General features: G+C 43.9%; 1 protein-coding gene across 2 annotated transcripts in view; it reads left to right on the top strand.

Annotated features, from left to right (window-relative positions):
• MAML1 (mastermind like transcriptional coactivator 1) overlaps positions 1–27,182 on the top strand; it is a 42,011-nt gene extending 14,829 nt beyond the window's left edge. The window contains exons 2-5 of one of the 2 annotated variants that reach the window (XM_053300545.1): positions 13,116–14,525; positions 16,365–16,616; positions 20,212–20,326; positions 22,289–27,182. In XM_053300545.1, the coding sequence (XP_053156520.1) occupies positions 13,116–14,525; positions 16,365–16,616; positions 20,212–20,326; positions 22,289–23,268 (2,757 nt within the window). In that variant the 3' untranslated portion in view covers positions 23,269–27,182. Of the gene's footprint in view, positions 1–13,112; positions 14,526–16,364; positions 16,617–20,211; positions 20,327–22,288 lie in introns of both variants that reach the window. The other variant, XM_053300544.1, reaches the window with a different exon arrangement.
• The last annotated feature ends 687 nt before the right edge of the window (positions 27,183–27,869 follow it).

Genomic DNA, 27,869 nt, shown 5'->3' with positions numbered 1-27,869 from the left:
ATAGGACAGGGTTTCTTAACCTTGGGCCCCCAGATGTTTTTGGACTACAGCTCCCATCATCCTCAGCCACAAAGGCCATGTCTGGGAATGATGGGAGTTGTAGTCCAACATCTGGGGGCCCAAGATTAAGAAACCCTGTTATAGGAGATATGAACATCAACCTATACGGCTGATCTGCTATGCTAGCAATGTTGACGCTTCAGAAGAGACAATATTTTTAAAGCTTTTAGAGATACTACATGTTGCATCGCACACCATAACAAGATCACAAGAGAAGTCCATGCATACAATAATGAAACCATATGAGATAATTCATGAGGAACCTCAAATTACAGCAAATTTAATGCAAGAGAAGCAGGTGCTGCCGCCACCACCACCACAGCCGCCACCAAGATTGGTGGTATCCACAACCACAAGGATGACTACTGATGTGACGGTACCAACACCACAAGAGACCGCAACTCATGAAGAGATTGAGGAAGAAAACAAAGAATCTTCTGAGATTGAAACAGATACCACTTCAGGATCAGAGGAGGAATAACTATCCATGGAAAATATCTCAGAACCCTTGCCAGATGAGACTGTGCTTAAAAAAACTTTGTTGATATCAACTGAAGAGATGTGCAATTACAATCTTAGTGCTTGATATGGCAAAGGTGTTTGGACTAGACATAAAGCAAGACACAGAACCAATCCAGGATCCAGTGACATCAGTAGCATCACAGTCTGCATCTTTACCGATGCTGCCAGTGCTGCTGCAAACTTCAGAACAGGCATGGCCTAAACCTTCATCTGTAGCATCAACAACCAAAATAAATAAATAAATGAAGAATATGTATAAGATAAAGGAATACAATTGCACATACCTCTTCAGACACCTGCATTCAAATTCTTTGGTGGTTAACTGTGCTTCTTCGACATGGTGTCTGTGCTGTACATGAATGGGCTTTGCGCCTGCGCAGAGACCACATCAGAGCTTCCAAGCTAGAGTTCTTAACTTTTCGCGGTAACCCTGCCCCCTCGGTATATAGGTGGCTGTGCGGGCTTCCCTCTCCAGTCTTTCTTCGTCCGTGATCAAAGACACATCGTTGAGCAACTCCTTGCTAGATCTTTGCTAAGTACTGCTTTATCACCTTTCCCCCTATGTTCAGTACTCCCCTTCATTAGCATTTTTATTTCTTCCCCGGTACCCCCCTCCTTCCTTCGAAGTTTCGTTTTCCATCCCGTCGTGGCCTTCGGGCCTGGCGTGATACGGCTTCTTGCCTCTGTTTTTTCTTCGGTATCTTCTTCGGCCTATGGCAAAGACTACAAACTTTAAGCAGTGTGGTCGCTGCAAATCTAAAATCCCTTCGACTGACAGCCACAAACTCTGCCTTTTCTGCCTGGGTGAATCCCATAAGGTTGGCTCTTGTCTGCATTGTGTGGCCTTTACCAAACAGGCACACAAAAATTGGGCCTCTCAGCTTTGTTCTTGGCTTTGGGGACAAGCGTTCAAAGGTACGGACTCGGACAAACTGCCCACTATGCAGGCCTCGTCCAATGCCTCTCCTGCAGCCCGGGGCTTACAGCCCGTTTCGTTCCCTCCAGGAGTCTTGGTGACCACTCCCGAGGTGAATATAACGGTCGATCCTGTGGCTCAGGTATTGAGGAGTTCAGTGGCAGTGTTATTTTGACAGCGGCATTGATTGAGCCACGCTCTGTCCAGCCAACCAAAAAGAAATAGAGAAAGAAGGACTGCTGCGCCCCTTCCAAACCACCAACAAAGAAGCAGAAGTTGACGCATGATACCGACCATCGATCCTGTACTTTACAAACAGAGACTATTTTAGATACCGAAGTGGTCTACGGTTCTAGTCCTCACGATCCTGTGTACAAGTCTGAGCATGACTCTGAACTCGAGGAACTCCCTCCAGAGCAACCATGCTGCTGGGCCAATCAGGACCTTGAAGCTGCTCTGGACGAGCGCTACGCCAGGCAAGTGGAGGAAGAAGTGGACTATTTCTACACTCATCAGGAGGTTCGCCAATGCCATCGGGCCTCGACCACTGTGGAGCTGCCCCTTTGGCGCTCTGCATCTCCTCGCCCTTCGGTACCGCCTTACTCGACTTTGGCTTCGATCACAAATCCTCTTTCGGGACTGACAACTCTTCCTTCTCCACCTCCACCCCAAACTACATCTCTCTTACAACCACGGGTTCCACCTAGAAATTCACCTGTACAGGCACCTACGGCCACCATTGCCCCGGACTCCAGACCAGCTCCTCTGCTCCAAATCCAACCACTTCCACCTCCAGTCTCTACAGACTCGTCGGATTCGTCCTCGGATGAGGAGGGCCCAGAGTCATCCTTATCCGGCAGAATATCATTGGGCTCCTCGCCACCGCCTCTGCTGTTGGATCCTAGGCCTAATTCTCCATCGGAAGATTTCCGAATTTACACAGACTTTGTCTCGCGCATGGCGGCCTCCTTGGGAGTCTAACTCTCTCGGGGATAAATCCGAACCTGACCCCCTTTTCCAGTTGATCGAAGATTATGCCTGCCCATCAGTATCACTCCCATTGAACCCATCCATTCTCAAGGTGGCCAAGGCCTCTTGGACCAAGCCTTCCTCTCTTCCCCAAACATCTAAGCGGCTTGTCTCCTTCTACAAAGTTCACACCTTGACAGATCAGGATGACTCCTTACTGAAAAAACACCTGTCTACTGATTCTATTGTGGAGTCTTCCTCCTCCATCCCACCCGACAAGGAAGGAAAGAAATTGGATACGTATGGAAGGCGTTTGTATTCTATTGCCTCTTTATTAACAAGGATTACAAATTACCAGGCCTACTACGCCAGATATCAGTCTTTTTTTTTGGTAACATATTGCTCCATGCAATTCTCCACTCCACGGAAGGGGGCGCTAAGCTGATGGCGACCTCTGTCGCCCTCCATCTCCACGCCTGGCTCCGATCTTCTGGCCTCACGCTTGACGCTAGATCCAGGGTGGAGGATCTCCCTTTTGATGGCTCCTCCCTATTCGGAGAGAAAACAGATGATACTCTTCAAAAGGTGTGGAAACTTCATAACACGGCCCGTTGCATGGGTTTTCAACAGTCCACATCCCGTCATTATAAACCGCAAAAATGGCAGCAACAACCATACTCTTCCAATCAATACTATCAACCTCAAGACAAGTCCTTTCATTCCGCCAGGTACCAACCTTACAGAAAGCTTGTTCACTTCGCCGGATCCAAACTACAGCAGCAATCCAAAGGATCTCAGCCCCCAGCCAAAAGACAATGACTTGTACCCTCCTCCCCACTGGGGCACCAGACTCTCCCCTTTCATTCCCACCTCGGAAAATATCACCATGGACTCCTGGGCTCTGACCATCGTGAGGGTCGGTTATGCTATAGAATTTGTATCCGCCCCCCCATACAACCCTCTGTTACCCACTCCGCCCACCCCGGCTCTCTTGGCGGAAGTTGACTCTCTACTTTCAAAATCTGCAATAGAACTGGTTCACAATCCACAGTCCCCGGGTTTCCACTCCCGTTATTTCACCGTCCCCAAGCCGGACGGCTCCCTTCGCCCTATCCTGGATTTCTGAGAGCTGAACTACATCACGTACCGGAGGTTCCGGATGCTCACTATTCCCACTATTATCTCTCTTCTGCACAGAAACCAGTGGTTCGTCTCTATAGACCTCAAGGATGCATATTATCACTTCACCATCAGACCCCAGCACCGTTGTTTCCTCCGCTTCCAAATAGCGGACAACACTTACCAATTTTGCGCCCTCCCCTTTGGACTGGCATTTGCACCCTGGGCTTTCACCAAATGCATAGCCCTGGTGGTGGCAGCCCTGCAACAACAGAACATTCAAATTTTTCCGTTCCTCGACGACTGACTTGTGGTAGCCGACAATCCGCAGTCTCTGCTTGCAGACCTTCACACGGTCACCAATCTCCTTTCCAACCTGGCCCTCCAGGTGAACTACGAAAAGTTGAAGCTCACCCCTTCCAGAACAATGGAATTTCTGGGAATCCTCTTCGATTCCATTCAGTCAATCTTCTTGCCTCAGCTCAGAACTCAAGCCATCCTGGACTTGTCATCCCACCTCCTCTACCACCCACGTCAGTCAGCACAAACAATTCAGTGCCTATTAGGACAAATGGCTTCCACCACCTACGTCCTCCCTCATGTCCGTCTACAGGCCAGGACTCTTCAACACTGGTTCCTTTCAGTGTTCTCTCCACACAGGGACTTCCTTGTCAGCACCCTAAGGATCCCGCCTCGGGTCCTACACTCCCTGCTGTGGTGGACGGACCTTGCCAACCTCAGCGTCGGCTCCCCTTCCAGCCCCCGCGTCCTGCTCTTATACTCACCATGGAAGCATCCATGGAAGGTTGGGGTGCCCACGCCAACAGTCACAACATCCACGGCATCTGGTCCCCAGCCGAAGCTGCCCACCACATCAATTATCTCAAACTGTTAGCTATCTTCAAGGCCCTGAGAGCCTTCCTCCACCTGATATGAGGCTTCCACATCTTCGTCCAAACAGACAATACTACCGCCAAAGCTTACCTGAACAGACAGGGCGGTACCTCCTCCAGCTCTCTCCTGTTCCTGGCCATGGAAATGTGGTTCTGGTGGACAGGCTAAGCAGGACTCAAACAACATCACACGAATGGCAACTACATCCCCCCACGCTCCACTCTCTCCTCCACCGCTGGTTCCTCCCAGAAATAGACCTTTTCGCGTCGAAGGCAAATGTGCAATGCCACCAATATTGCTCCAGGTCCGGGATCAGACTCAATTCCCTGGGGGATGCGTTTGCCATTACTTGGACCAGACTCCTGGTCTATGCCTTTTCTCCAATTCCTCTACTTCCTCGAGTCCTTCAGAAGATCTCCCAGGACCGCCTGTGTTGCATACTCATTGCCCCATGGTGGCCCAGGAGGCCCTGGTTTCCCCGACTCCTCTGCCTATCCAACCATCGGTACCACCGATTCCCGCACGTGCCTCACCTCCTCTCCCTGCAAGGCAGTCGCCTTCTCCATCCAGATTTACAGCGCCTCCATCTCACAGCTTGGCACATAGTCCCAACCTGCCTGCAGACCTGCAACGAATAGTCCAGGCCTCGCGTAAACCTTCTACTGTCACCTCCTATTCCCATAAGTGGACATGCTTTCAAAACTTCCTAAAAGACAGGGAGACTCCTATACACTCCGTCTCTGTAGAACATGTCTGTTCATATTTGCTATCTCTCAAGGAGGCCGGACTTAAGATGCCTTCCTTGCGGGTTCACCTCGCAGCCATAGTGGCTAACTCTCCACCCTCCACACCATAATGGTTCAAACACTCTACTGTCAAGCGTTTCCTTAAGGGACTCACTCACCTCTATCCAGACCCGTCATCTGCCAGGCGGCTGCGTGGGCATCAAAGCACTCATTCATACAACACTACGCCCTGGGTGTCCAAGCCAGAAAAGACACAACGTTTGGCAGGGCAGTGCTACAATCCATCTTCGCCTGATCCCTCCTCCAGGTGAGCATGGCGTGGGTGCAGCTTGCTATGTGCCCATTCGTGTAAAGCACAGAGACCTGTCGAAGAACAACAGGTTGCTTACCTGTAACTTGAGTTCTTCTAGTGGTCATCTGTGCTCTTACATGCCCACCCATCCTCCCCTCTTCTCATGTCTTTTCTGTTAGTCTCTTTCAGATTGCGGACTCAGAAGACTGGAGAGGGAAGCCCGCGCGGCTGCCTATTTACTGAGGGGGCAGGGTTACTGTCAAAAGTTAAGAACTCTAGCTTGGAAGCTCCGATGTGGTCTCTGCCCAGGCACAAAGCCCATTCGTATAAGAGCACAGATGACCACTAGAAGAACTCAAGTTACAGGTAAGCAACCTGTCATTCCTCCTCATTATCTAGTCAAGAACATTCTGCACCTGTAGACAAAGAGTGAAGGAATTTAGATGGTATGGATTGAAGATTCTGTTCCACATCTTACTTAGCAATACATATTTAAAATTACAATCCTCATATCTGCAGAGAAAACTGAAGACTTGCCTTTCGATGGTGAGGGATTATTCAGTTCAGAAACAGATGAAACCTTTAAAAAGTTGGAAAAAATCAAAATTTACTGCAAAATCATTTGCAATATTAAGTCAACAAGGATATTGTTCTAGAAATAAGCAAACTTATTCCTAAAACTACAAAAAGTATAACCAACAATATAAATCGTCACAGGACAAGAGGGAAAGGGAACAGAAATCCAAGGCACAACTACTCACAGAAGTTAAAGCAAGTGATGTCTCACCAAAGACACAAGACAATCAAAAACAACATCTGTGACAACTTGATAGCACAACAGTGAAACAAATGGCACAACATAATACACAACAAAGATCCAGAATTTGGCAGAGTACCAAAAGAATTGGAAGTTAATCACAGTGGACGAATGGGTGTTGGCCATAATTAAACAAGGCTATGCAATAGAATTCCACTCCACACCAAGATTCCAGGGAGTGAAGTATACACACCCTACCCCAACTCTTTTAGAGGTGGTAGTATCTTTACGGGAGAAAAATGCTATAGAGGCACTACCAAAACAAGATGATCCAGGGGGTGGGTTTCCTACTTCAGATACATCCAGATTCTCAAGAAAAATGGAAGTATCCACCCAATTCAGGATCTGACTGATCAAATTTGTGAAAATGACAAAATTCAGAATTATTTCTATTCACGCAGTATTACCATTACTTGTGGGAAGCCGGAGGTTTGTGACCTCAATAATGTGGTACTTCCATATTCAGATACGCCCCCAAACACAGGAAATTCCTAAGTTCACAGTGGGACATCCGGTATATCAGTACAAGGTGTTCTCATTTGGGTTATCTCAAAGTGTGTGGCCACAGTAGTGGCTTACTTAATAGGGGACGGTATGGAGATATTTCCATATTTAGATGACTGCTTGATGACAGTAGAAATGCCAGGAGAAGTATAGGCAAATTTAGACAGTATGACTTCACTGTTGGAAGATCCTAGGGTAAGAATCAATTACAAAAAAACCCCAATTGACACCAGTGAAAGGAATAAAATTCATTGGAGCAATATTGGATGTGGAAAGATAAAAGGGCCTACCTGCAGGGTTAGGTAGGTAGAAACTAAGAATTATGCAGACAGCAGAATTTATGCAAACACGAAACAAATGGTACTTGATGCAAACGTGAAACAAATGCTACAATGGATATTGCTAGATCTAATGGCATCATGTACAGCCACTGTGCTCTATGTGAAACTGAGGATGTGGCCACTGCCAGGTGCGGAGCGGGACCGACGGCAGCCCGTGTGTGGCCGTGGCGACTGCCCCACTGACCCCGCGTCTGAGGTCAGACGCGGGCTAGCCATGCCCCCAGACTGACCTCAGATACAGGGTGCGTGGTCTGGCTCCCAAATGGAGCCTTGAGGCTCCGTTCAGGAGTTGAAGTTCAACTCCCGACGGGGTCATGTGGCCCCCGCTCAGGAGCTAAACTAGCACACACACACACACACACCGCGCGTCTGATGTCAGACGCAGGGGGAGTGTCGGGGGCCCTGATTGGGCGTGGCCCAGGTTCTTAGAACCCGTTGGCCCAATGGTGGCTCTGCCCCTGGCCACTGCAGACATAGTTCCTGAGAGTGTACAATCACCAGTCACAGAATCAATCATAACTGAAGCTGATAATTCCAGACACAGTGTATGATGTTTTGCTATGGTGGATAGAGAGCAGAAACTTGAAGGTAAGGATATCCTTTCAGCCCCCCATGCCCACACTGGTGGGCAACATCAGATGCCTCCTTAAGTGGATAGGAAATGCATTGCCAAGGTTACAAAATAAGCAACAAATTGACAGAGAGGCAGCAATGCCTTCACCTAAACTGCTTGGATCTTCTGGCACTGTTTCTAGCTCTAAAATCCTCCTGACTTCTTGTTGAAGGGAAAGTAGTGCAGGTGGTTTTGGACAACACCACTACTGTGCACCATCCCTGAGCTGTAGGGCTAGGAGAGGAGAGCTGGTCTTTAGGTAGCAAGTGACTTGTCCCCTTAGCTAAGCAGGGTTTAACCTGGTTGCATATGAATGGGAGACTAGATGTGTGAGCATTGTAAGATATTCCCCTTAGGGGATGGAGCCGCTCTGAGAAGAGCATCTAGGTTCCAAGTTCCCTCCCTGGCATCTCCAAGATAGAGCTGAGAGAGATTCCTGCCTGCAGCCTTGGAGAAGCCGCTGCCAGTCTATGTAGACAATACTGAGCTAGATGGACCAATGTTCCTAGTGTGTTATTTGTGCTAAAGTTCTTTATCAGGTTATATGGAGATAACTTCCAGAGGGATAGCCATGTTAATCTGTTGCAACAAAAGCAGCTGTCTTGTACAATATATCCTACCTTTTGCCATGTATTTGACAGCTATTGGTCTGACAGATATGTCAGCCCCAACAAGCGTTATCTGAAGGAGTTCCACCACCACAGGAGGGACCCTTGACCTCCAGAACTCTGATTAAAATTCTCCTGTCATGGTGGAACTTTATTTAAGTTCCAACATTGTCTGTCTGATCACGTTGAGGCAGCGCACTGGCAATTTAATTTTCATATGGCGTGCACAGCACCTCTCAGCTGAGAGGCACCATGCAGATGATAACTTGCTTCTCAGCTGGCTGTAGCCAGCAGAGAAGTGAATTGTCATTTGCAGGATTAGGATGTAAAAGGTAAAGGGGGTTTGATTTCCCCCCTTTTTCATCCCAACCTTGCAAATGCCAATCCACTTCTCTGCTGACTGCAGCCAGCTGAAAAGTGGGTCACCATTTGTTGCATGGTGCCACTCAGCTGAGAGGTACCAGAAGGGCTGTTTAATTTTTAAATGTCCATTATAGCACCTCTCCATTGAGAGGCACTGGGCTGGCTGTTTAACTAGATGAAAGAGAATGTAGTTTCTCTTTTGCCCGACGGAATGTTGGAAAAATTGACTATTATTTTGAGTGATCATGTTGATCCCTCCCAACAATTTCCTATGTGCATGGGCCTACTATTTGGTACCACCGTTTTTACACTTTTCTTGTCTATATCTAGTGTGTGTGCACACACGTCTATAATCTGTCATTCAAAGAGTATACTTCATGCATTTGATGAAGAGGGTGTTCATGAAAGCTTATGTCACAATACATCTATTTGTTTTTAAGGTGTCACAAGTCTCTTTGTTGTTTATATGAAGCAGACATTCTATTTCACATTCTAAGATCCCATGATAACCTCATTGTGTTTGACAGAGAATTCTTATTCATGATAGATGCATAGGCAAGGAGATTCTATAGTATTAGTATTGTAATTTTGAGGAACTAGGGAACAAACATTTTGTGCTTATAAAGTTAAATATAATTTGAAGCTGTTCCCTCTAGTTATTTCTAGAGGGCACTAGAAAGTAAGAGTTCATGTGTGCTCAGGTGAGCACAAAACCTATTGCCTTGGGGGGAAATGTTCTTTTGAATTCATCCATCATGTTATACAGGAACATTGACCAGTGAATTTATAGTCCCTTCTAGATAAACCCAAAGATACATAGTAAAAGCTGCTCTCTCAAATTATTTGTAGTGGGTCAGGAATGTTGTCCCCCCACAAAAAAAGTGCTTTTACACTTTCTTGTATATATTGGGCAGGATCCAGATTAAGTTAGTCATGACTAATTTAACTCATTGTAAAGATAATACCATAGCATGCCACACACAGAAACCCCATATCCCTCCCTGATTGGTGATTCAACATAAGATCTCGAGTGTATAATCCTTTAAAGTCAGCAGTTCTCATATCTTCTGAGTTAGCAAGCCTCTCCTCCTCCCCAAACCATCACTAAGTGAATATAGTTGACTTTATATGATGAAAAAAAGTCAAACCTAGTGGAGAAATAAAACAGCCATCAACCTTAAAAGGAAAAAAGAAAAACAAACTGTGTTTTCATATAGGCAAGAATTAGACAAGCGAGTATAATATTATTATTTCGTTGGAGCACAGTGCTAGAAATGGTTGCCACATTGTGATGAATTTCTCTAGACTATGGTATATAATTTTTATTCATCATTGATGGAGGTTTACTGGAAATTTTGCAGTTGGGGGAAATTGTGTGTGTGTGGAAATTATTTGTACAAAATTTACATAAGACATTTTTCTCAGAAAATTTTGCAAATGTAATTTTTGTGATGCCCTAAATAAAATGTGATCTGATTTGCCATGTTTTTACAAAATATACAGGTCAAACACTAAAACACTATACCATATTCATTTTATCTCAAAGATTTTTAAGTAACCAAGTACTTGAACTGAATTACTTGATCATGGAAATGTTTTTATTATGGATTTTTTCATGGATAGATCTAGAAGCTCTCTAAAGCAGTAATCAATTATAGGTGGAACTTAGTGGTGGATACAGTTTCCTTTGTATTGCTACAAACAACGTTGAAATCTATGAGTAGTGGTTTTGGAAGTGATCAAGTTGTAAGAATGTGTCCCAAAATAAGTTGACTGAATAGGAATTATAGCTTCAAAGGCAAGACTAAAGTGATTCTGTCAATGACTCATTCCAAATAGAATGAGTGCTTCCAAAACATGCAGGGTACAGTAACTTATGAACAGCTGCATTTCAGCATTTGTCAGTTTGAAAAGTGCACAAAATAATGTTTTAGAACAGGGAATATGAAATACAATTTTCTGTTGAAGAAGCCAAAGTCATAGGTCAATATATTATGAGGAAATGGTTTTCAGGACAGCCTTCCATTGTGGTTGTGCAATATATTCTCCTGAATTCAGTTTGCTCTTCAATGTCTTTGTCAGGTTTGAAGCCATCTGAAACGAATAGGTGCAATTGTATGTACCTTGATAGAATTTTCAGGTCTAGTGTTGTTTTGAGATTATGTAGCAGTGTGTGCATTAGAGCCAAACTTCAGAAGTAGACATAGCTATAATTGATGGTCTAGAGCAGTATTTCTCAATCATCAGTCCGTGGACTGGTTCCGGTCCGTGAGGAGTTGAGTGCTGGTCCATGAGGAATTAATCCCCCCACAAAACAGTTTCGAGCTGGTGGGGGCCACTGCTGCTGGGAGCTCTCCAGAGCTCATTTCTAGGCAGGCAGCCCTCGCTGCTGGGATAAAGTTCATTTCGAGGAAGCTAAATGAGTGTTATCCCAGCAGCGAGTGCTGCCTGCCTAGAAATGAGCTCTGGAGACCTCCCAGCAGCAGTGTGTCCCCCACCCGGCTTGAAATTGTTATGGGGTGTGTGACCACTTTACATTTTACTAACTGCTGGTCCAGGAAACTGCTCACAATGAATGTACCAGTCCATGACTCCAAAAACGTTGAAAAACATTGGTCTAGAGCAGTGGTTCCCAACCTAGGGTTCTCCAGATGTTGCTGAACTATTCCCATCTTTCCCAGCTACAAATACTGCTCAAGAGTTTTTCAGTTTCTGAGAATACACACATCTGCTGCAAAGCAATTTGTTTTAATTGCATGCTATACTTTTAGAGCAAAAATTTTGAAGACTAAAAGGCTTCATTATTCTGTGTAGTTCCCCCCCCTCTTTTTTTAGAAATTGGAATTTCAGAAGTGAATTATACTTGTAAGTATCTGCTAATTAGTTATCTAATAGGCAATCTATTAGATCTGGATGATCTAATATATGGTACTTGAGAGGCAGATTTTGGACACCATACAATTTGTTTCTTCACTGGGGTGAGTAGTAGCTGAGTATCTTGTTGACAAACTGCTAACCCCTGCTAACTTGGCAAAGAGGCACCTTTTAACGTGGTGATTCTCTTTATTTAGCAGGGGGGGAGAGTAACTGGCCCTGTCCACCCCCAGCACAGAACCTCCAGTGACTGTTGCTGGTGTCTATCTTGTGTTTCATTTTTCAGCCCTTTGGGGACAGGGATCCATCTTATTTATTTATTATTTCTCTGTGTAAACCGCCCTGAGCCATTTTTGGAAGGGCGGTGTAGAAATTGAATGAATGAATGAATGAAACTGCACTAATATCACATGCAGCCTCCTTGCTACATGCGCTGTTCTGTGGCAGTTGCTCATAACACCTGCTAACTTGGCAAAGAGACACCTTTTAACGTGGTGATATTCTTTATTTAGCAGGGGCAGAGTAACTAGCCCTATCCACCCCCAACACAATGCCTCTGGTGTCTATCTTATGTTTCTTTTTAGATTGTGAGCTCTTTGGTGACAGGGAGCCATCTTATCTTATTTATTTATTATTTCTCTGTGCAAACCGCCCTGAGCCATTTTTGGAAGGGCAGTATAGAAATCAAATGAATGAATGAATGAATGAATGAATATGGTGCTTTCTCTTCTAGCTGCAAGGGGTGAGGAACCCCTTAAGGCTACGAGAGTGACAAGGGGAGTGATGTACTACTGTTCTTAACCATAAGGCAGCACTGTGGGGGCTGCATGTATAGCACTCTCTTCTAGTCTCTAGCAACCACTAGCCCATTTTAAAAAAGAATTTATATGCCACTTCTGATAAAATATTTCCAGTGCAGTTGTCAAGTTAAAACAGTACAACACATCAGCCAATCATAATACAGTGTAAGAGAGGACAGCAGATGAAAGCAGGACTAAAACAATTCACTAAGGAATGAAGTGTGGAAAAATAAAATAAATTTTTTTTCTTGTGCTGAAAGGATAACAAAGTAGGTGCTGCATGAGCTTCCCTGGGGAGACGATTCCCCAAATGGCTTTAAGACAACAAGGGGACTTGTATAAGACTGTTTATTTTCATTCCTGCTCTTACATGCGGCTTCAGTGATCTCCCATCTAGCAAGCTGTCAGGTTCATAACTGCTTAGGTTACCATTTCATGGGTTCCTAGGCTGCAAGTTCATTTAATACACTCCGTAGCACTGGAGCAAGGGTGGAGGCATGAGGAGATGGAGCCCAGGTGGGTAAAGCAGGGTTGAGGAAGCATCTGTGTTCTCAGAAATATGTCCAAGGCTGCTCTTGAATGTTAACTTAATAGACTGACTGCTAGCCTAGAAAACAAAGATAATCACATTCTGGGAGGCATAAAAACTAATTTAAATTGTGTTTCTTTTTCAGCAGCTTCATGAGACAGTGAAAAGGAAACTTGATAGTTCAGTTTCCCCTCAGAATGGCGACCAGCAGAATGGCTATGGGGACATGTTTTCTGTGCCCAAGAAATTGCGCCATGATGATGGTCTTGGTGGATTGAGTGGCTCTTCCAATGGAATTCCTCCTGTTTCACCTCGGCACCAGCTTGACAGCAAATCTTCCAGTGGAGACACTTTACAGCTTAATGGAAAACATTCCATGGGGCTAGATGGTATTAGCAAAAAGTGTCTGCCAGACCCTAACCTTCAGTTGAATGGAAGCAATGATGCTGATGACTCATTCGCTATAGCTATTAACAAGGAGCTCAAACAAGAACCAGATGACCTTCCTTGTATGATTGCCGGAGCAGGAAGTTCTATATCTCAGAACAACTTGATGTCTGATCTTAACCTTAATGAGCAAGAGTGGAAGGAACTCATTGATGAACTTAACAGATCAGTGCCTGATGAAGACATGAAAGATCTATTTACTGAAGACTTTGAGGAGAAGAAGGATGTTGATCCTTCAAATTCAGCTGCACAAACTCCATTACCACAAGACATCATTATAAAGACTGAATTTTCCCCAGCAGACTTTGAGCAAGAGCAGATGGGATCTCCACAAGTCAGATCTTCTTCTTCTTCTGGCACAACATACATGGGGACCTCTTCCGTACCTGTTAGTGCTGCTTCTCCAGCCGCTGGTAATTCTCAAAGTATGTTTCAGCCTTCCAATCAGTCAGTGACTGAAAATCCCAACCAGTCAATGATGCAGTCATCAAACCAGCCTCAAAACGTGCAGAGACCTCTATCTAGTTCATTGCTATCTGGACAGAGTACGGGGAGTGCCAAAGAGATGTCATCTGCTAAACAGCTCCAGCAGATCGCTGCCAAGCAGAAGCGAGATCAGCTGTTACAGAACCAACAACAGGTCCACCAACCCAACCAGATTTCCAGCTGGCAGCAGTCTGGACCATCTCACAGTCCATTAGCTGTCCCATACACTATTGAAAATCCAACTAGTCCTTCAGTTTACCAGCAGGACTTCAGTAACCAGAAACTCATGATGTCCAATATGCCAAACAAGAGTTCTCCCAGGGCTGGAGGCAATTTCCATGGTGGAAATATGCTAAGTCATCAGCCAAACAGCTTGAACCAGACTTCTGTATCTAGTCAAAGCTCTGTACTAGACTATGGGAACACGAAACCTCTTTCCCATTACAAAGAATGTGGTCAGGGAGTGACTATACCTGGACAGAACAAGACTCCTATGTTGGCATATATGCCACAGCAGCGTCAACAACCCACATTACCCCATATGAATGATGAGCAGAATGGGATGTTTGTAATGAAGCAGAAACCTGGAAATATTGCTTATAGACCTCTAGTACCACACAGTCAGGTAAGTGCCTATAGTAGTAGTAAGCTATTGTAAATGAGAGAGGGTGAGAATATATGGCGCAGTTGTGTAAACTAGGTACATGTTTAATTGCATGTGTTGGGGTTTATTGTAAAGAGGAGAATGACAATGATAACCATACTAGTCTTTCATTGGGAGATAAATATGCTGTTCCTAGTTTCCTCTAAATAAGTAACTTCATGATAGATAGATTCTGATTTAAAATGTTCACTATGTTTCAGTCTGCCATTAAATTGAGGTTTAAAGGTAACTTAAAATTCTTCAAGATCTGTGAAATACAATATATTTAAATACTGTAAGAAGACAATTTGTATTTAAAAAGACCTTCTGTTTGAATTGGCTTGCCTAGGATTGAGGTTTGTTCTCCTTTGGGTCCTTATTAATTGCATGGGAAGTTGACTGTAGTTGGAGGTTGTGACTATGGATGTGACCAAAACAGTTCGTGTTGGAACTGTTATATAACTTGGGAATGCTGTCGGGTTGACATTGTTGGGCAGCTGCCCAGGACCCTCAAAAGAGCCTATTTCTGGTCCCGGAGATAATCTCTGTTCCCTTTTACTTTTGTGTGGTGGTGGCAGCAGCAGAGTGATTCTCTCAGGGCCATTCAGTAGGAGCGAACCCATGGAGGGCAGTTTGCTTAGGGCCCTCTCAAACCGGGGGCCAGAACTAATATTACTGGTGCTATTTGATCCCTTAAACCAGGGGTAGACAACCTTGGTTCTCCAGCTGTTGTTGAATTACAACTCCCATCATTCCCAGCCAAAATAAATTGTGACTGAAGATGATGGGAATTGTAGTTCAACAATAACTGGAGAGCCAAGGTTGCCTACCCTGCCTTAAACCTTCTAGAACCTAGGAGGGCAAAGAAATCCCCATCTCTGCTTTATTCAGTGTGGAATTTGATTGAGCATCCTATTTCTTGCCTGCCTGGTAAATATACGGAGCATGTAATAAGAAAAGATCAAGTAATGTACTTCTGTATTTCATCCCCTCCTTAAACACATAGCCAGAAATGTCTGCATATGCCCTTTCTCCTATTTGTAACCTGTTATGCTAGGCTAGGGTCTCAGTGAGAGGGCAACAGGAAGGGGAGGTGAATTCCTGTGCTGTGATGGAAAGGGTGTGTGCTGTGTTTCTGCTCTGTCTTTTGGGTTTTCCTGCACATTGGGATAGGGGGTATTACCACTGTTTAATGACTCCTTTTCATATCTAATATAGGAACCTTTTGGGTTACTTCTCACAATGAGCTTCCTTAAAACTGCCTCTGGGTGGCAGATGCTCCACACACTGAGCCATTTTCTGTATATTGGCTAGTCTGGGAACAGGCTCTGATGTGTGGTTTTTGTTTCTGTGTACCTGCCGGTATGTATAGTGACTGCATCATCAAGAGCAGCTTTTAGTCTCCGCAGATCTGAAGCTGAGTAAATCTCCAAGAATGTAATAAGAAGGAATTGTATTCATTTGTCATCTTGGCCACTCAAGTTCACATCTAGTTTGCCTTAAGCTATAAATCAGTGTTAAAAGGTACTTGAAAGGCAAGAAATGTATGTGTTTTCTTCTTGACTTCATAGTGTATGAAAATATGACTTACTATTTAAAGCATTATTTTTGTCCAGTTCTGCTTTGTGCCAATGCATAAGGGAGGTGGTGTTCTGATCAAGAGAATGTCGGTTGGAATCAAAGCAGCACTGAACCTCACTTCATTTTTTGACAAACAGCTATGCTACTATGTGTATCTTATGTTCTCCCTTAAAAACAGAAACATAGACTTAATACTATGTGTTTGAAGTAAACTATCCAACATTGTCTCTGCTTTTGTAGGATCAGAATCCTTCTGCGAGTGTTCCTCGCATTCCTGTTTCTGTTCCTGGCCCTGGTGTGAATGCACAGCCTCCCAATGTTTCCATGGCAGGTAACCATGGTAACACAGCCTATCTCAACAATCAGCAACAAGCAGCTGTAATGAAGCAGCACCAAATGCTGCTAGATCAGCGGGAACAGCAACAAAAGCATTTGTTAATGGAGCAACAGAAACAGTTTCTAATGGGACGTAGGCAACTTCTTGCTGAGCAGGTAAGGGGCATCAGAATGAGATAGCATAGTATTTTATTTTTGTGTCAGTCTTATTGTTTCGATAGAAGCAAAGCCCTTGTTTAACTGCTTATGTTAAATACTGCTTTGCTATGGCCAGGCTGCATGTTATACTCACCATTAGAGCAGCCCAGTTCTGTCTGCCTGAGAATTCTTTTCCTGGCTTTTCCTGCTACAAGCTGGAGGAGATGGTATCCCACATGCAGGAGCCGGAGCTCGGCCCGTCACCTTTCTTTATCTGTTCTTTATTTTCATGTTTGTTTTCCCTCAGCACTATTAGCATCCCTTAAATTTTCTCTGCCCTCCACAGTCCTAGGCAAAATTAGTGCTAAGGAGAGAGAAAAGTGGAGATAACTGATGGGGAAAGGTAGCCGGAAGCTCCTTCTTCCTTGCATGGGACTCCAATTCCCTTCAGTTCAGCTTTGGGCGGGGGGCATTCAGAATTCTCAACCATGAGAGTGTAACAAGTTGCCCCAGCTCTTAGTGAAGTAATTAACAGGTTTTAATTACCTGTTAGTGAAGTAATTAACAGGTTTTGTTTTAAACTGGCTGAACAATCAGGAACTGTATAATAATAGATTGTATTGAATAGAGAGAATGAGGCTTGAATGATTTGGCCATGAGGGTCCTCCTCACATCACACTGGACATTTAAGATGAAACACACATGTCTAGGTGCTGTTGCTTGCCCTGCACCTTTGATTACCTGGCTAATTAAATGAATACATGTAGCTAGCTACACATGTGCTTACACTACATGCAGTCTGTAGGGGAAGGGAAAAGGGGAAGACAAGACAAGCAGGGTTAGAGAGAGAAATCAGGCATACAAGCAGCAAGGGTCAGTACACAGGTCCAGGATGACAGAGGAGGAAGCTAGACATTGAACCTGGGTGAACTCCGGTCCCTAGAGTGGCAAAGAGTCTGTCAGGAAACCAGAGAAAAGAACAGAGCATGTACAGAGCAACATTAGATGGAGGAAGACCATGTGGGTCAGATTAGATGGCCACATGTGGGACCAGACCAACTGGCAATGCATTTCTGAACAAGTCCAGGAAGCGAGAGCAAGTTGAGTCCATCTGGACTTCCACAGGGCCAGCTGGGTGTTCTTAAGAAGGGAACCCGACTAGCTTTGGGTTTCTGGCCCAGGAAGGCCTGGAGAGGGGGAGCAGGGAAGGGAGGCCAAAGAGAAGACAGGGTTAACAGCATCCAGCTTGAATTGAGTTAAGAGAGAGCAAGAAGGGTCAGTACAGAATGGAAGGTGAAAAGATCTTGAATCCAAACAAGTCCAGGGACACAGAGGGAATCCAGGGACTGGAGGAAGGGAATAAGACAAACATAGAGACAACATCAGGGGAACAAGAGAGTGTGGGTCAGACTAGAGGACCACATGGGTACCCAGACCAGTGGCCAGATACACTGGCAAAGCTTGGGGAGCCATGACAGCCTGAGCCCATCTGGACTCCCTGAGGGCAAGTGGAGCAAAGTTGGAGGGGACTGCAGAGACAAGTCACAAACAAGAAAGGGTCAAGAGAAGTAGTTGAAAGACAGAGCAGACTAACTGGCATTGGGAAGACACCGCAGCCCAACTCCTTGGGGGGAGACGGAAGCACTGAATTAGACTCTAAGACACCCGAAAAGACTTGGGCACAAGATCAAAACTGGTCCTGCTGGACTTCCAGGGGAAAGAGTGGGGCAAATCTGAGAGAGAAATCCACTCAAACTAAACAGGGAATGTCAGGAGAAACGGCTCCCTAATTCTGGGGCCAGGCTGTGGCTTGGCTTTCCAGCTATGCTCTGATTTTGGGGGCCAGTAAAGAGGGTGGAAGTGATCATTTCTGGGCTGGTCTGGAGAGAGGTACTCCCTGGCTTGTCAGGTGAGCGCCAGGGTTGGAATGGAGAACTATTTTCAATTTAAAAGGAGTTTATCATTCAGGGAATGCACTTGGCAGAAAAAGCTGAGGCCCACTGGCCCTTAAAGAGAGGTTGCTGGCTGGGGAAATTTGCCTGCTTGAGGGAAGCCCTGGTCCTGATCTAGCTGATTGTACCTTCATTCGCACGCACACGTGCATGCACACTCACTCACTCACTCACTCACTCACTCTCCCCGCCCCACACCCATTAATATAGAGGGTGGGAAGAGCGTCTGGGGGAAGACAAACAATAAGCTCCCAGAGGCATGGAAGGGAGGGGCTGTGGCTTCCTAAACTACCCGTCTGGTGAAGCACAAGCAAGCCAGGATTCCAAAGGAAGGATGCTGGGGACGGATGAAAAGCCCAGAAGGAAGACAGTCTTGAGAATGAATCCGAAAGATTGTGCCAATATGGGGGCGGGGCATATTTTAGAGGGTTGATTCCAGGATCTCAAAGAGCATACCTGGGAACATTTCCTGAGGAGGACCAAAGACAAATTAAAACCAAACAGTTGGAATTGAAAAATCCAAAAAGGATGTTTGCCTGACCAGGTGATTCAAACTGGATTTGGGGAGGGATATTAAGGAGGCAAATCAATCTTGATATTCTTAACTTTATCTGGGAGGCATCCTCTTTGCCTCTGGGCTTAAAGGGGTCCTGAGAAGGTGATTCAATGAGATTGCGATCTGGAGGAGACAGTGAAGCAACGTTGGAGTGTATTGGAGATTTCTAGTCTATGGAGAGTTGGGCCTCTGTGGCGAGCTGGGTCTCGGGAAATGGCTCAGAGTGGCTATACAGGGGTGACTCTTTTGAGTGTTTCTGGGTGAGGTGGGGGTCTTTTTCAGACTTTTACAGGGAGTCAGTACTGTGCTTTCCTCTGTGCCTCATTCCTTAAGCTACTCCTTTGCCTTAGTGTAAACATGGCTTTTCCCTGGACCCAGAGTACACGTGTGCACCAAACACTCCATGCCAGACAACTTGTGTAGGTGTGTCCAGATGGTCCAAAAATGAACCTCCGTAACAAGTAAATTTGCTTGTGAGGAGATCTAACAACATACAACTGAGTCATTCTCGTAGTGTGCTGCCATGTCTCCATTAAATCTATTTAAGGGGATGAGCAGTATATTTTTGGAATCCCAAAGGGATGTGCTCACTGTGCTGAAGCATGATGAATGAACTCAGGATGAAAATGGCACACTCTTCCTACTTCCCTTGAGTAAAATGATGTGAGAGGGAAGATTTCAATGTGGTTAAATACTTCAAAATAGCATGTTCCCGTGCCACCTCCTGAATGGGTAGATGTAGCAGACAAGAATATTTGATCCACAAGCCAATTGCTGTTGAAGGGTGATCTCTTCTATGCAGGTGGAAATATTGAACTTTGTTTTTAAATTCTTATAAGCATGGCATTGCTTTATAGTTGACTGTATTTCACTATTATAGTCATATATTTTTTCCTTTTCTGTCCACAACATTGTGTGATACATTCTGTTGTATTCTGTTTTAAAGAACAAAGAATTACACATTATTTCCTAACCTATAAAGAAGTAGCGTTTTCTTCTTCTTGAATTGGCTTTAAATTGTATTAAAGCCACAGTAATCATTGAAGACTTTGGTCATGATGTTTAGACTGTGTGTTCTAACAACCTTGCATCTGCTCTGCTCTAGGAGAAGCAAAGGCACCATCAGGAGCAGCAGCTCCAGAGGCATCTGACCCGACCTCCACCTCAGTACCAAGACCAGACCCAGAATCCATACCAACAGCAGGTCGGGCAGTTCACAGGTAAATGTGACTGTGGCATTTTTTGTGTGTGAAAGTGTCCCTGGGAGGGGGGCTGTGTGTATACACAAGCTAATTTCTTCAAAATCTCTGGACTTGGTCATTAGTTAATACAAATGCTGTTTGGTTACCATGATTCTTAACCCTGTATTCTTGGTTTAGGTGTGTATTTTTTAAAGCTGCATTCCACAGAGGAATTACTTTTACCCCAGAGCACACAAATGTTGGATTGCATTTCCCCCCGGAACATTACTAATACTCCCATTACTGCAAGCACTACTAAAGAGAAGAGCCCCCCTGGTTCTCTTTTTGATGTCCCAACATGGCCATCTGCCAACTGAGTCAGGCAGGGCCTAGTACCACCGTTGTTGTTTCTCTCTCCCTGCCCTCATTTGGTGGTAGTGGTAAACAAACGTGGTCATGAGACTCTGCTTCTTGTCTAGTGCTCTCTCTTTTGCCCAGCAGTTTCTTCTGTTTCTAGCAGCAGACAATAACAGCCCTACTGAATGTGCATAAGGATAAATAATAGGGCAGGCTGCCCAGATCTCAGTGCCCCTTCTCCCTCCACTGCTATCAAAGTGCGTCTTCCAGTGTTGTAGTAAACTTTTGTCTTTTCATGGCTTTTTGGGGGGTCATTAGTGTTTTGGTCCGTGCCCTTTCTCCTATATGTTAAAAGTGCATGTGTGTGTGCGCGCTCGCTCGCTGTCTTCCCACCTACCCCCACCAACAGGGAGCCCACATATCTTAGTAGCTATGGGCTGATTCACACAGATAATTTCCCCTCCATGTGAACAGTCCTAGTCTGTGATTGGGCACGTGTTCATGAAGCAACACAGTGTAAGATCACTGTTAACTATTCCCATGGTTCTGGCATCTGGAAAAATGGCTGCTACAGTCGAGAAAATAATTACAGTTGTATTTAATAACACTTTCCAATGTAAAGTTTCATAGTTGAGAATATCTTGACACATTGTAAATGAAAGTCACAATCTGAATTGACCATATGTCTGGAATAAATTTTAAACAGCCAGATGTATTTGGAGCAGAAGCTAACGATGTTCATAGGTGACAAACTTGATTCTGTCCTTGCACCATAATGTGCTGTTTACTCAACATCCTTGTGGTTAATCTTGTGTGAAGGGCATCATTCACCCAGGAGCTGTGGAATTATGTGGATGGAAAAGGCATATTGCCAATAAAACATATAGTTGTATATTAGGATGATGACTTATATTTCTAAAAAAGGTTAGAGCAAGAATCTACGTTTGTTTGTTTATATTTAAAGTTAAATGTGTATACCGCCTTTCATAAACTTTATCCCAAGGCAGTTCACAGAAGATAAAAATACAGTTATAACATCCATAAAAATCAAATTAATACAATCAATACAAACAATAAAATACAGCAACAGAAGCAACAAAAATAGAGAAAGAAGCACTTCTTAAGGGTCAAAGTCCTAGATAAACAGCACGGTCTTTCATTGCCTCTTAAAGGCAGCAAGGGAAGCCCAGGAGCCGACATCTGTCACCTTGTGTTAAATGAGGGAAGTGGGATCAAGAGTGGGCTTTTAAAACAGTGGGATCACACCATCTTCTTGAGGCTCAGTGTATCTTGCTCTCCCTCTTCTCTTGCATTGTGTTGTCTGTGTGCTCCCAGTATTCTGGAAGTGGCTTTTGGGTCCTTAGATGTTAGTCCTGGAGGGATAGCTTTTTGACAGTGATCTAGACCAAGCTCTGCCTGTAACAGCCAGAACTTGGCAGCATAGTAAAGTATTATCAGACCTATTGTAGAGCTGAAGCTGGAATGTCCATCTCTGCTGTGAATACTAAAATATGACTATAGAATGTTGTATGCTTCATACACATGTAATGTAATGTAATGTAATGTAATGTATGCTTCATACACATGTAATAATGTCAGGCATTGGGTCAGTACTTATAATATGGAAAATCTCTTGTATTACAGGCTCATCTCCAGCTATGGCAGGGGTAAATAATTTAGGCCAGTCGAACTCCAGCAGTCCACGCATGTTTCCTCAAACCCAGAACATGATCCAGATTGGAGCAGGGCACAGTTCTGTCTCATCAAATTCTGCTCAGCAGGATCGAGGTGTGACTCAATATACCAGCATGCAGAACATTCAGAGAGGTGGTTTGTATAACATGGCACCTGGTATGACACAGATGGTTCCGCAGCATGCAAATCCAAGTGCCAATGGACAGCCACAGATGCAAAGACAACCCGGCTTGGCTCAGGGCACTGCTCTTCCTGCTGGATATGGACAGAGCAGCCTAGGAAATGCAAGCATTTCTCATCAACATAGTAAAGGAGCACTGAATTCTACTTTATCCAAGCCCCAGATGGCAAGAATGCCAACAGCTATTGGAGCTCAAAACCCTTCATGGCAGCACCAAGGTAGGTCAAACATGAACAACCAGGCACAAGGAAATAGTGGTTTAGGAACATTTACTGCCAGCTCCACTTTCCATATGCAGCAGACTCACCTAAAGATGACCAATCAGCAGTTTGCGCAAGGGATGCCTCAGGTAAGCCTCAACACCAGCAGGCCAATGGCCTCCATGAACTCTGCTGTCTCTGGACAGATGTTGTCATCCATAAGTGCTCAGCAGAGGACAAATCCTCCTACCCAACAGCCGGTCCCATCACAACAGGTCTTGCCGGGCATGAGTCAAGCTGTCCCAGACCTGACTACTTTCAGCCAGAATCAAAATCAGCAACTACCCAACAGAGCCAATTTGCACTGTAGTCAAGGTTACCCAGTGAGGACAGCCGGTCAAGAACTGCCCTTTGCCTACAGCAACCAATCTGGTAACAATGGACTGCAGAGCTTAACAGGGGATACGGACATCATAGACTCTTTGTTGAAAAACAGGACTTCAGAAGAGTGGATGAATGACTTGGATGAGTTGTTAGGGAATCATTAAAATAAGGTTTTTGGGAGGGTGGGTTCCTGGATCTTTTTTTTTTTTTTTTAAATAAATAATTATAAACTATCCTTGGACCAAATACCTGTGGCATTGAGCAGATCCACAGGCACTAGTGGGAATATATTGGAGCTGCTCCCTTCTGGGCTTAACATGTGAGAATGACACACCAGTTGGATAGGAAATAAGTTTGTTCATTTTTGTAGCATGTCAGGAACACTGCACATGAAAACAGTCTCAGTCTGTTTGGTGTGCATCCTAGCCAGCCCATCAGAAATCTCACTTTTATCGTGTTTTGAAATCAAAAACTTGATTGCAGACCCATTTGATGGTGTAGAAAGTAAACAAGTAAGAAAGACTACAAATATTCAGTGTTAAGGCAGTCTTTCCTGCAGCTTAGTACTCAACAGCTTCTTGATTCTAACTTGGTCTGCCATCTAGTAAAAGTAGCACCTGCCATCCTTCTATGAGGCGAGAATGCACAACCCTGTTTCTTTGCAGAATCCTCTCTAGTTTTGAGAAGACAGTCTTCTGATCACCAATGATAGTGCTTGCATTTTCAGCCAGTAAGATGTGTGATTTCACAGTAATAATAGCTAATTGCTTTCTGTGCTGGAGATTGTGAAGTTTTAAAACCTGTCCAGCAGTTGTTTCCTATACACATAAACTGGGGACCTCAGTCTTAATTGGCTTTATGGCTAAGCAATTTGCACTCTGCTGAGGAGGACAACTGAGCTTTTGGTTTTTTAGAGGTCCCCTCACCCCCAATCAGAGAATCAGACGTAAGATCAAGTGTGTGCACTTTTCTATCTGCTTTCCAGCATTCATATATGAAATCATATATATCAATTCATATGTGATCGATCACAGCTTATTTCTCTGCAGTTCACAGGGCATTTATAATTAACAATTGTTTGGGTTTTGTTCTTTTGGTCATATCCCACATATGCTGTACCAATAAGCACAGGACCTGCTACTTTTGGTCAGGCATATGAAGGAAGCCTTGTGCCCTGAAAGTTGTTGCTTAACTGACGCCTTTGCAATAATGGCAGAGGGAGCCAGGGGAGATAGCTCAAAACTGTATGGCTTCATCTCTCTTGAAATACCTAAACTTCTTTCCAGTGAAGCAGATGCTGCTATTCCATCATAATCATTGAAGATCCACTCCTGGATGTGTAGTTCAGTCCTATACAGGGCAAGGAAAGGGGAGAACTGTCCTTGACATTTTACCAAAAATTCTTCTGCTTGCCAACAAGCCACCTTTTGCCTTAACCTTTAGTTTATAAAGGTAATAAATTTAAAAGTTGTTTTAGATGCACAGATACCTCTCTCTTCCCCACTCTCTTGTTTTTGTTCTTTAATGAACAGTACTGTTTACCTCCACTTATAAGCATCCTTACTTATTTCATCAAACCCATACCCGAGAAACAAATAATTTCCTTTACAACAGATGCATTTGTTCATGAGAACGTAAGAGTTGCATCTGGAATATTTTAGGATGGGGAACAGTTAAAGGACAAAACAGTTGAATAATAGGAAGGAAAATCTTTTACTGTAACTGCAGTGTTTTTTCTCAAATGTGCACTTTGGGGGGAAAAAGAATCTGCTTTAACACTACTTTTTATTTAATCTTTTCCCGAATTACACATGGTCATTAGTTCTGTGTTATGATTGCCACTCATGAGCAAGTTATATATGCTGTGCTAAACAAATTTTTGTATTGTATCATAATGGACTGTTGATGGGAGATAAATGGTAAAGTTGTTGGTTGATGTGTGGTTCCCTTGCTGGATGTCCAAATTAAAGCAAATTGCATTGTTTGTATGCTTTTTAAAAACATTTTCTAGGAGGTTAATAATTTAATAAATGAAACATTATCACTGATATTGTTAGTAAATTAGATTAGGGTTAAATTTACTAATCTTGTCCATAAGTCAGCAATTGAGTTGAATTGTTCAGTGAGCCTGGTTTAATCAAATGATTGGTCCAAGTTGAATGTCATCAGGAAAATCTCCATTTAATCCTTGTAGCTGCTCTTTTGGCCAGGGAACTGGTAAGGGGGTGGGGGCAGATTTTTACTTTGTTTTGTAGACATTTTGGGAATTTTGCACCAGTGTGCCTTCTTTTCGTATTGGAGGTGCTTAGGACCTCCATATTTCTTAACTGTTGTCTGGATTCTGCTGATTTTCCCCATTAGGCACACTGAAAATGAAAATAGGTTTGATGGAATTTATGATATTCTATGTGGATGTCCCAACTAGAATTTTACTCAAAATGCAATTCCTTGTGTTTATAATACTACAATCAGATTTTGATGCCCAGTAAAATACTGATGGCATGTATCTCCTCCCTATCTTTTTCTTAATGTATAGGGCTTTGTCATTTGTGGACACATGAGGGTGGTACTTGCGCAATACATTTTTCCCACCCCTTCCTCCTTGCTACAGTCTCTTGAGCCCCCACCTTCAGATAAGCTGTTCCAGGGGCTTGAGGGACAAGTGTGGCATACAGCCTAGTTGGCTGCTGGAGGAAGAAGGAATCTGGAAACCAGGAGACAGTGAAGGTTTGCCCAGGGGTCGGGTGTGTGTGTGCATGCGCGCACACAGCGGAAATTGCTTCACTGTTGTGTGCATGTTATCTGTGCTGTTTAATTTCTATTCAGATCAAGTTAATTGACCTAGAATATTCTTGGACTAGCATGTGTAAACAAACCCCTTTCAAACTTGGATTTAAATTCTAACACACAATAGCCACCTTGGTTCTGATCATGTAAAACTGTCCAGATCTTTAAAATGTAGCTTTGGTGGAACAATATTCAGGTGCTGTTTAGTGATCATTGACCATGGAGATTGCATGGGGAAGGGCCAAGTGCTGCCCTTCAGTCACTTGTCGCTAGGGATGTGCATGAAATGTGATTCGTAGTCCAAATCACGGCACATCTCTTTAAAATGGAGGGATTACACATCCTCTTTAACATGAAAGAGAGCAGGTGCATACCTTCTCCGCCGCTGCACACTGCCACTTCCATAATCACGGTGCTCCCTGCCCCAGCAACAGTGCGCACCAGTGGTTCCCTCCCAGAGCTGCCCCCATGCAATGCTGGCTCGCAATGGCCTCCGCTCCCAGCGATCAGCATGTGCAGCAGCCATGTGCGTGCCAGCGTTGCATGGGGGAAGCTAGGGGTGAGTGCTGCTGGCACATTTTGATAGCTATGGGGAATGTCATGATTATAGAAGTGGCGGTGTGCAGCAGAAGAGCAGGTATGGACCTGCTCTCCTCCATGTTAAGGGGGATATGTAATACCGTAGTGTTAAAGGGATATGCCATGATTCCGACTCCAAATCGCATTTCGTGCACATCCCTACTTGTAGCAATTCATAAATTAATATATGCACTTGGGCTTTCCATTTTCTGCCGTTTCAGAGCAATAAGATGTGGTTCCCCTGAGCTTTATCTAGCCTGCTGCCTTGGCTTTATTTATAAACTGTAGTTATGGACAGTTGCAAAGGGGTGAAAATGTCACTGTTCGATATCTACTGCCTTCCAAAAAAACCCCATAACTCGATTGAAAAGGGTGCTCAGTTTTCTATTCTACACATTTTCATTGTGTAAATAAATGTTTACAGTTTTATATTAAAGATTGAATAAGAGTTAGATCTTCTGAGTGTATATTTTTTACTTTTTATAGATTTTAAAACAATAATTCTTTATATATGTCGGGGGGTGGTTATAAGTTTTACACTTGTTTAAATGTTGAACAGTTGAAATTTGATCCTGTTTTTTGGTCATTGAAATGTAAAGAGCCCATTAATCCCCTTTTTCTTTAACTGCAATTACTGTGGCACACCAAAAAGAAATCTTTCACTTCTGTTTTGTCATTATAAAAATAAATATTTTGCTAGTGTATTAAACAAGTGGTTGTGATGTTTGAAATACCACCTGAACTGAACATCAGAGTCCTGCATCATCTTTGCTGCTGAATGAAGCTGAAGCTGATTCTTTAAATTCCCTTCCCATTTCATGACAGAAAAGAAGATTAATTTTCTCCCTTCTGTTCTCAGACTGATTCCAATAGTGAGAAGACCACTTGATGTGTGAGGCCACCTTTTTGCTTTAAAAGTAAAAACACACCCCAACAACTCTGCATACAAAACTTAACACACTGTAGGATCAGTATAACATGAATCATTTTGAAGGTATAAAGTTTTGGGCAGTATAAAAATATGTTGAATAAATAAAAATATTTCTAGTTTTTCATATTCCTAACCATTATAAATTGTGTTGGCTTTTTGATAATTGGAAATAAAATAGCATTGTAATATTCTCTATACAGTGATGAACATCGAGATTAATGTCACATTGGCAGAAGAACATTTTCTGTTGCACAGTGGAGAAGAATGGCTTTTGCTCATTTTTCCTCACCTTCCCTCTGCAGAGTTGGGTTACCCCCAGGAACATATTTTGTGGAGATGGAGGCAGCTGCAGAGGGAAGGAGGGATCAGCAAAAATGACCTCTCTCTTTTGCGCATTGCAGAAAATGCTCTTTTGCCAGTATGGTGCTAGTCTGGGTTTTGGCCCTCAGTGTGACAGAGCATTGCAAA

This window comes from Hemicordylus capensis, chromosome 2, assembly GCF_027244095.1.
Source record: "Hemicordylus capensis ecotype Gifberg chromosome 2, rHemCap1.1.pri, whole genome shotgun sequence".
Classification (NCBI taxonomy): domain Eukaryota; kingdom Metazoa; phylum Chordata; class Lepidosauria; order Squamata; family Cordylidae; genus Hemicordylus; species Hemicordylus capensis.
The sequence above is the reverse complement of the archived record's forward strand: the minus strand, read 5'-3'. Positions and strand labels throughout refer to the sequence as shown.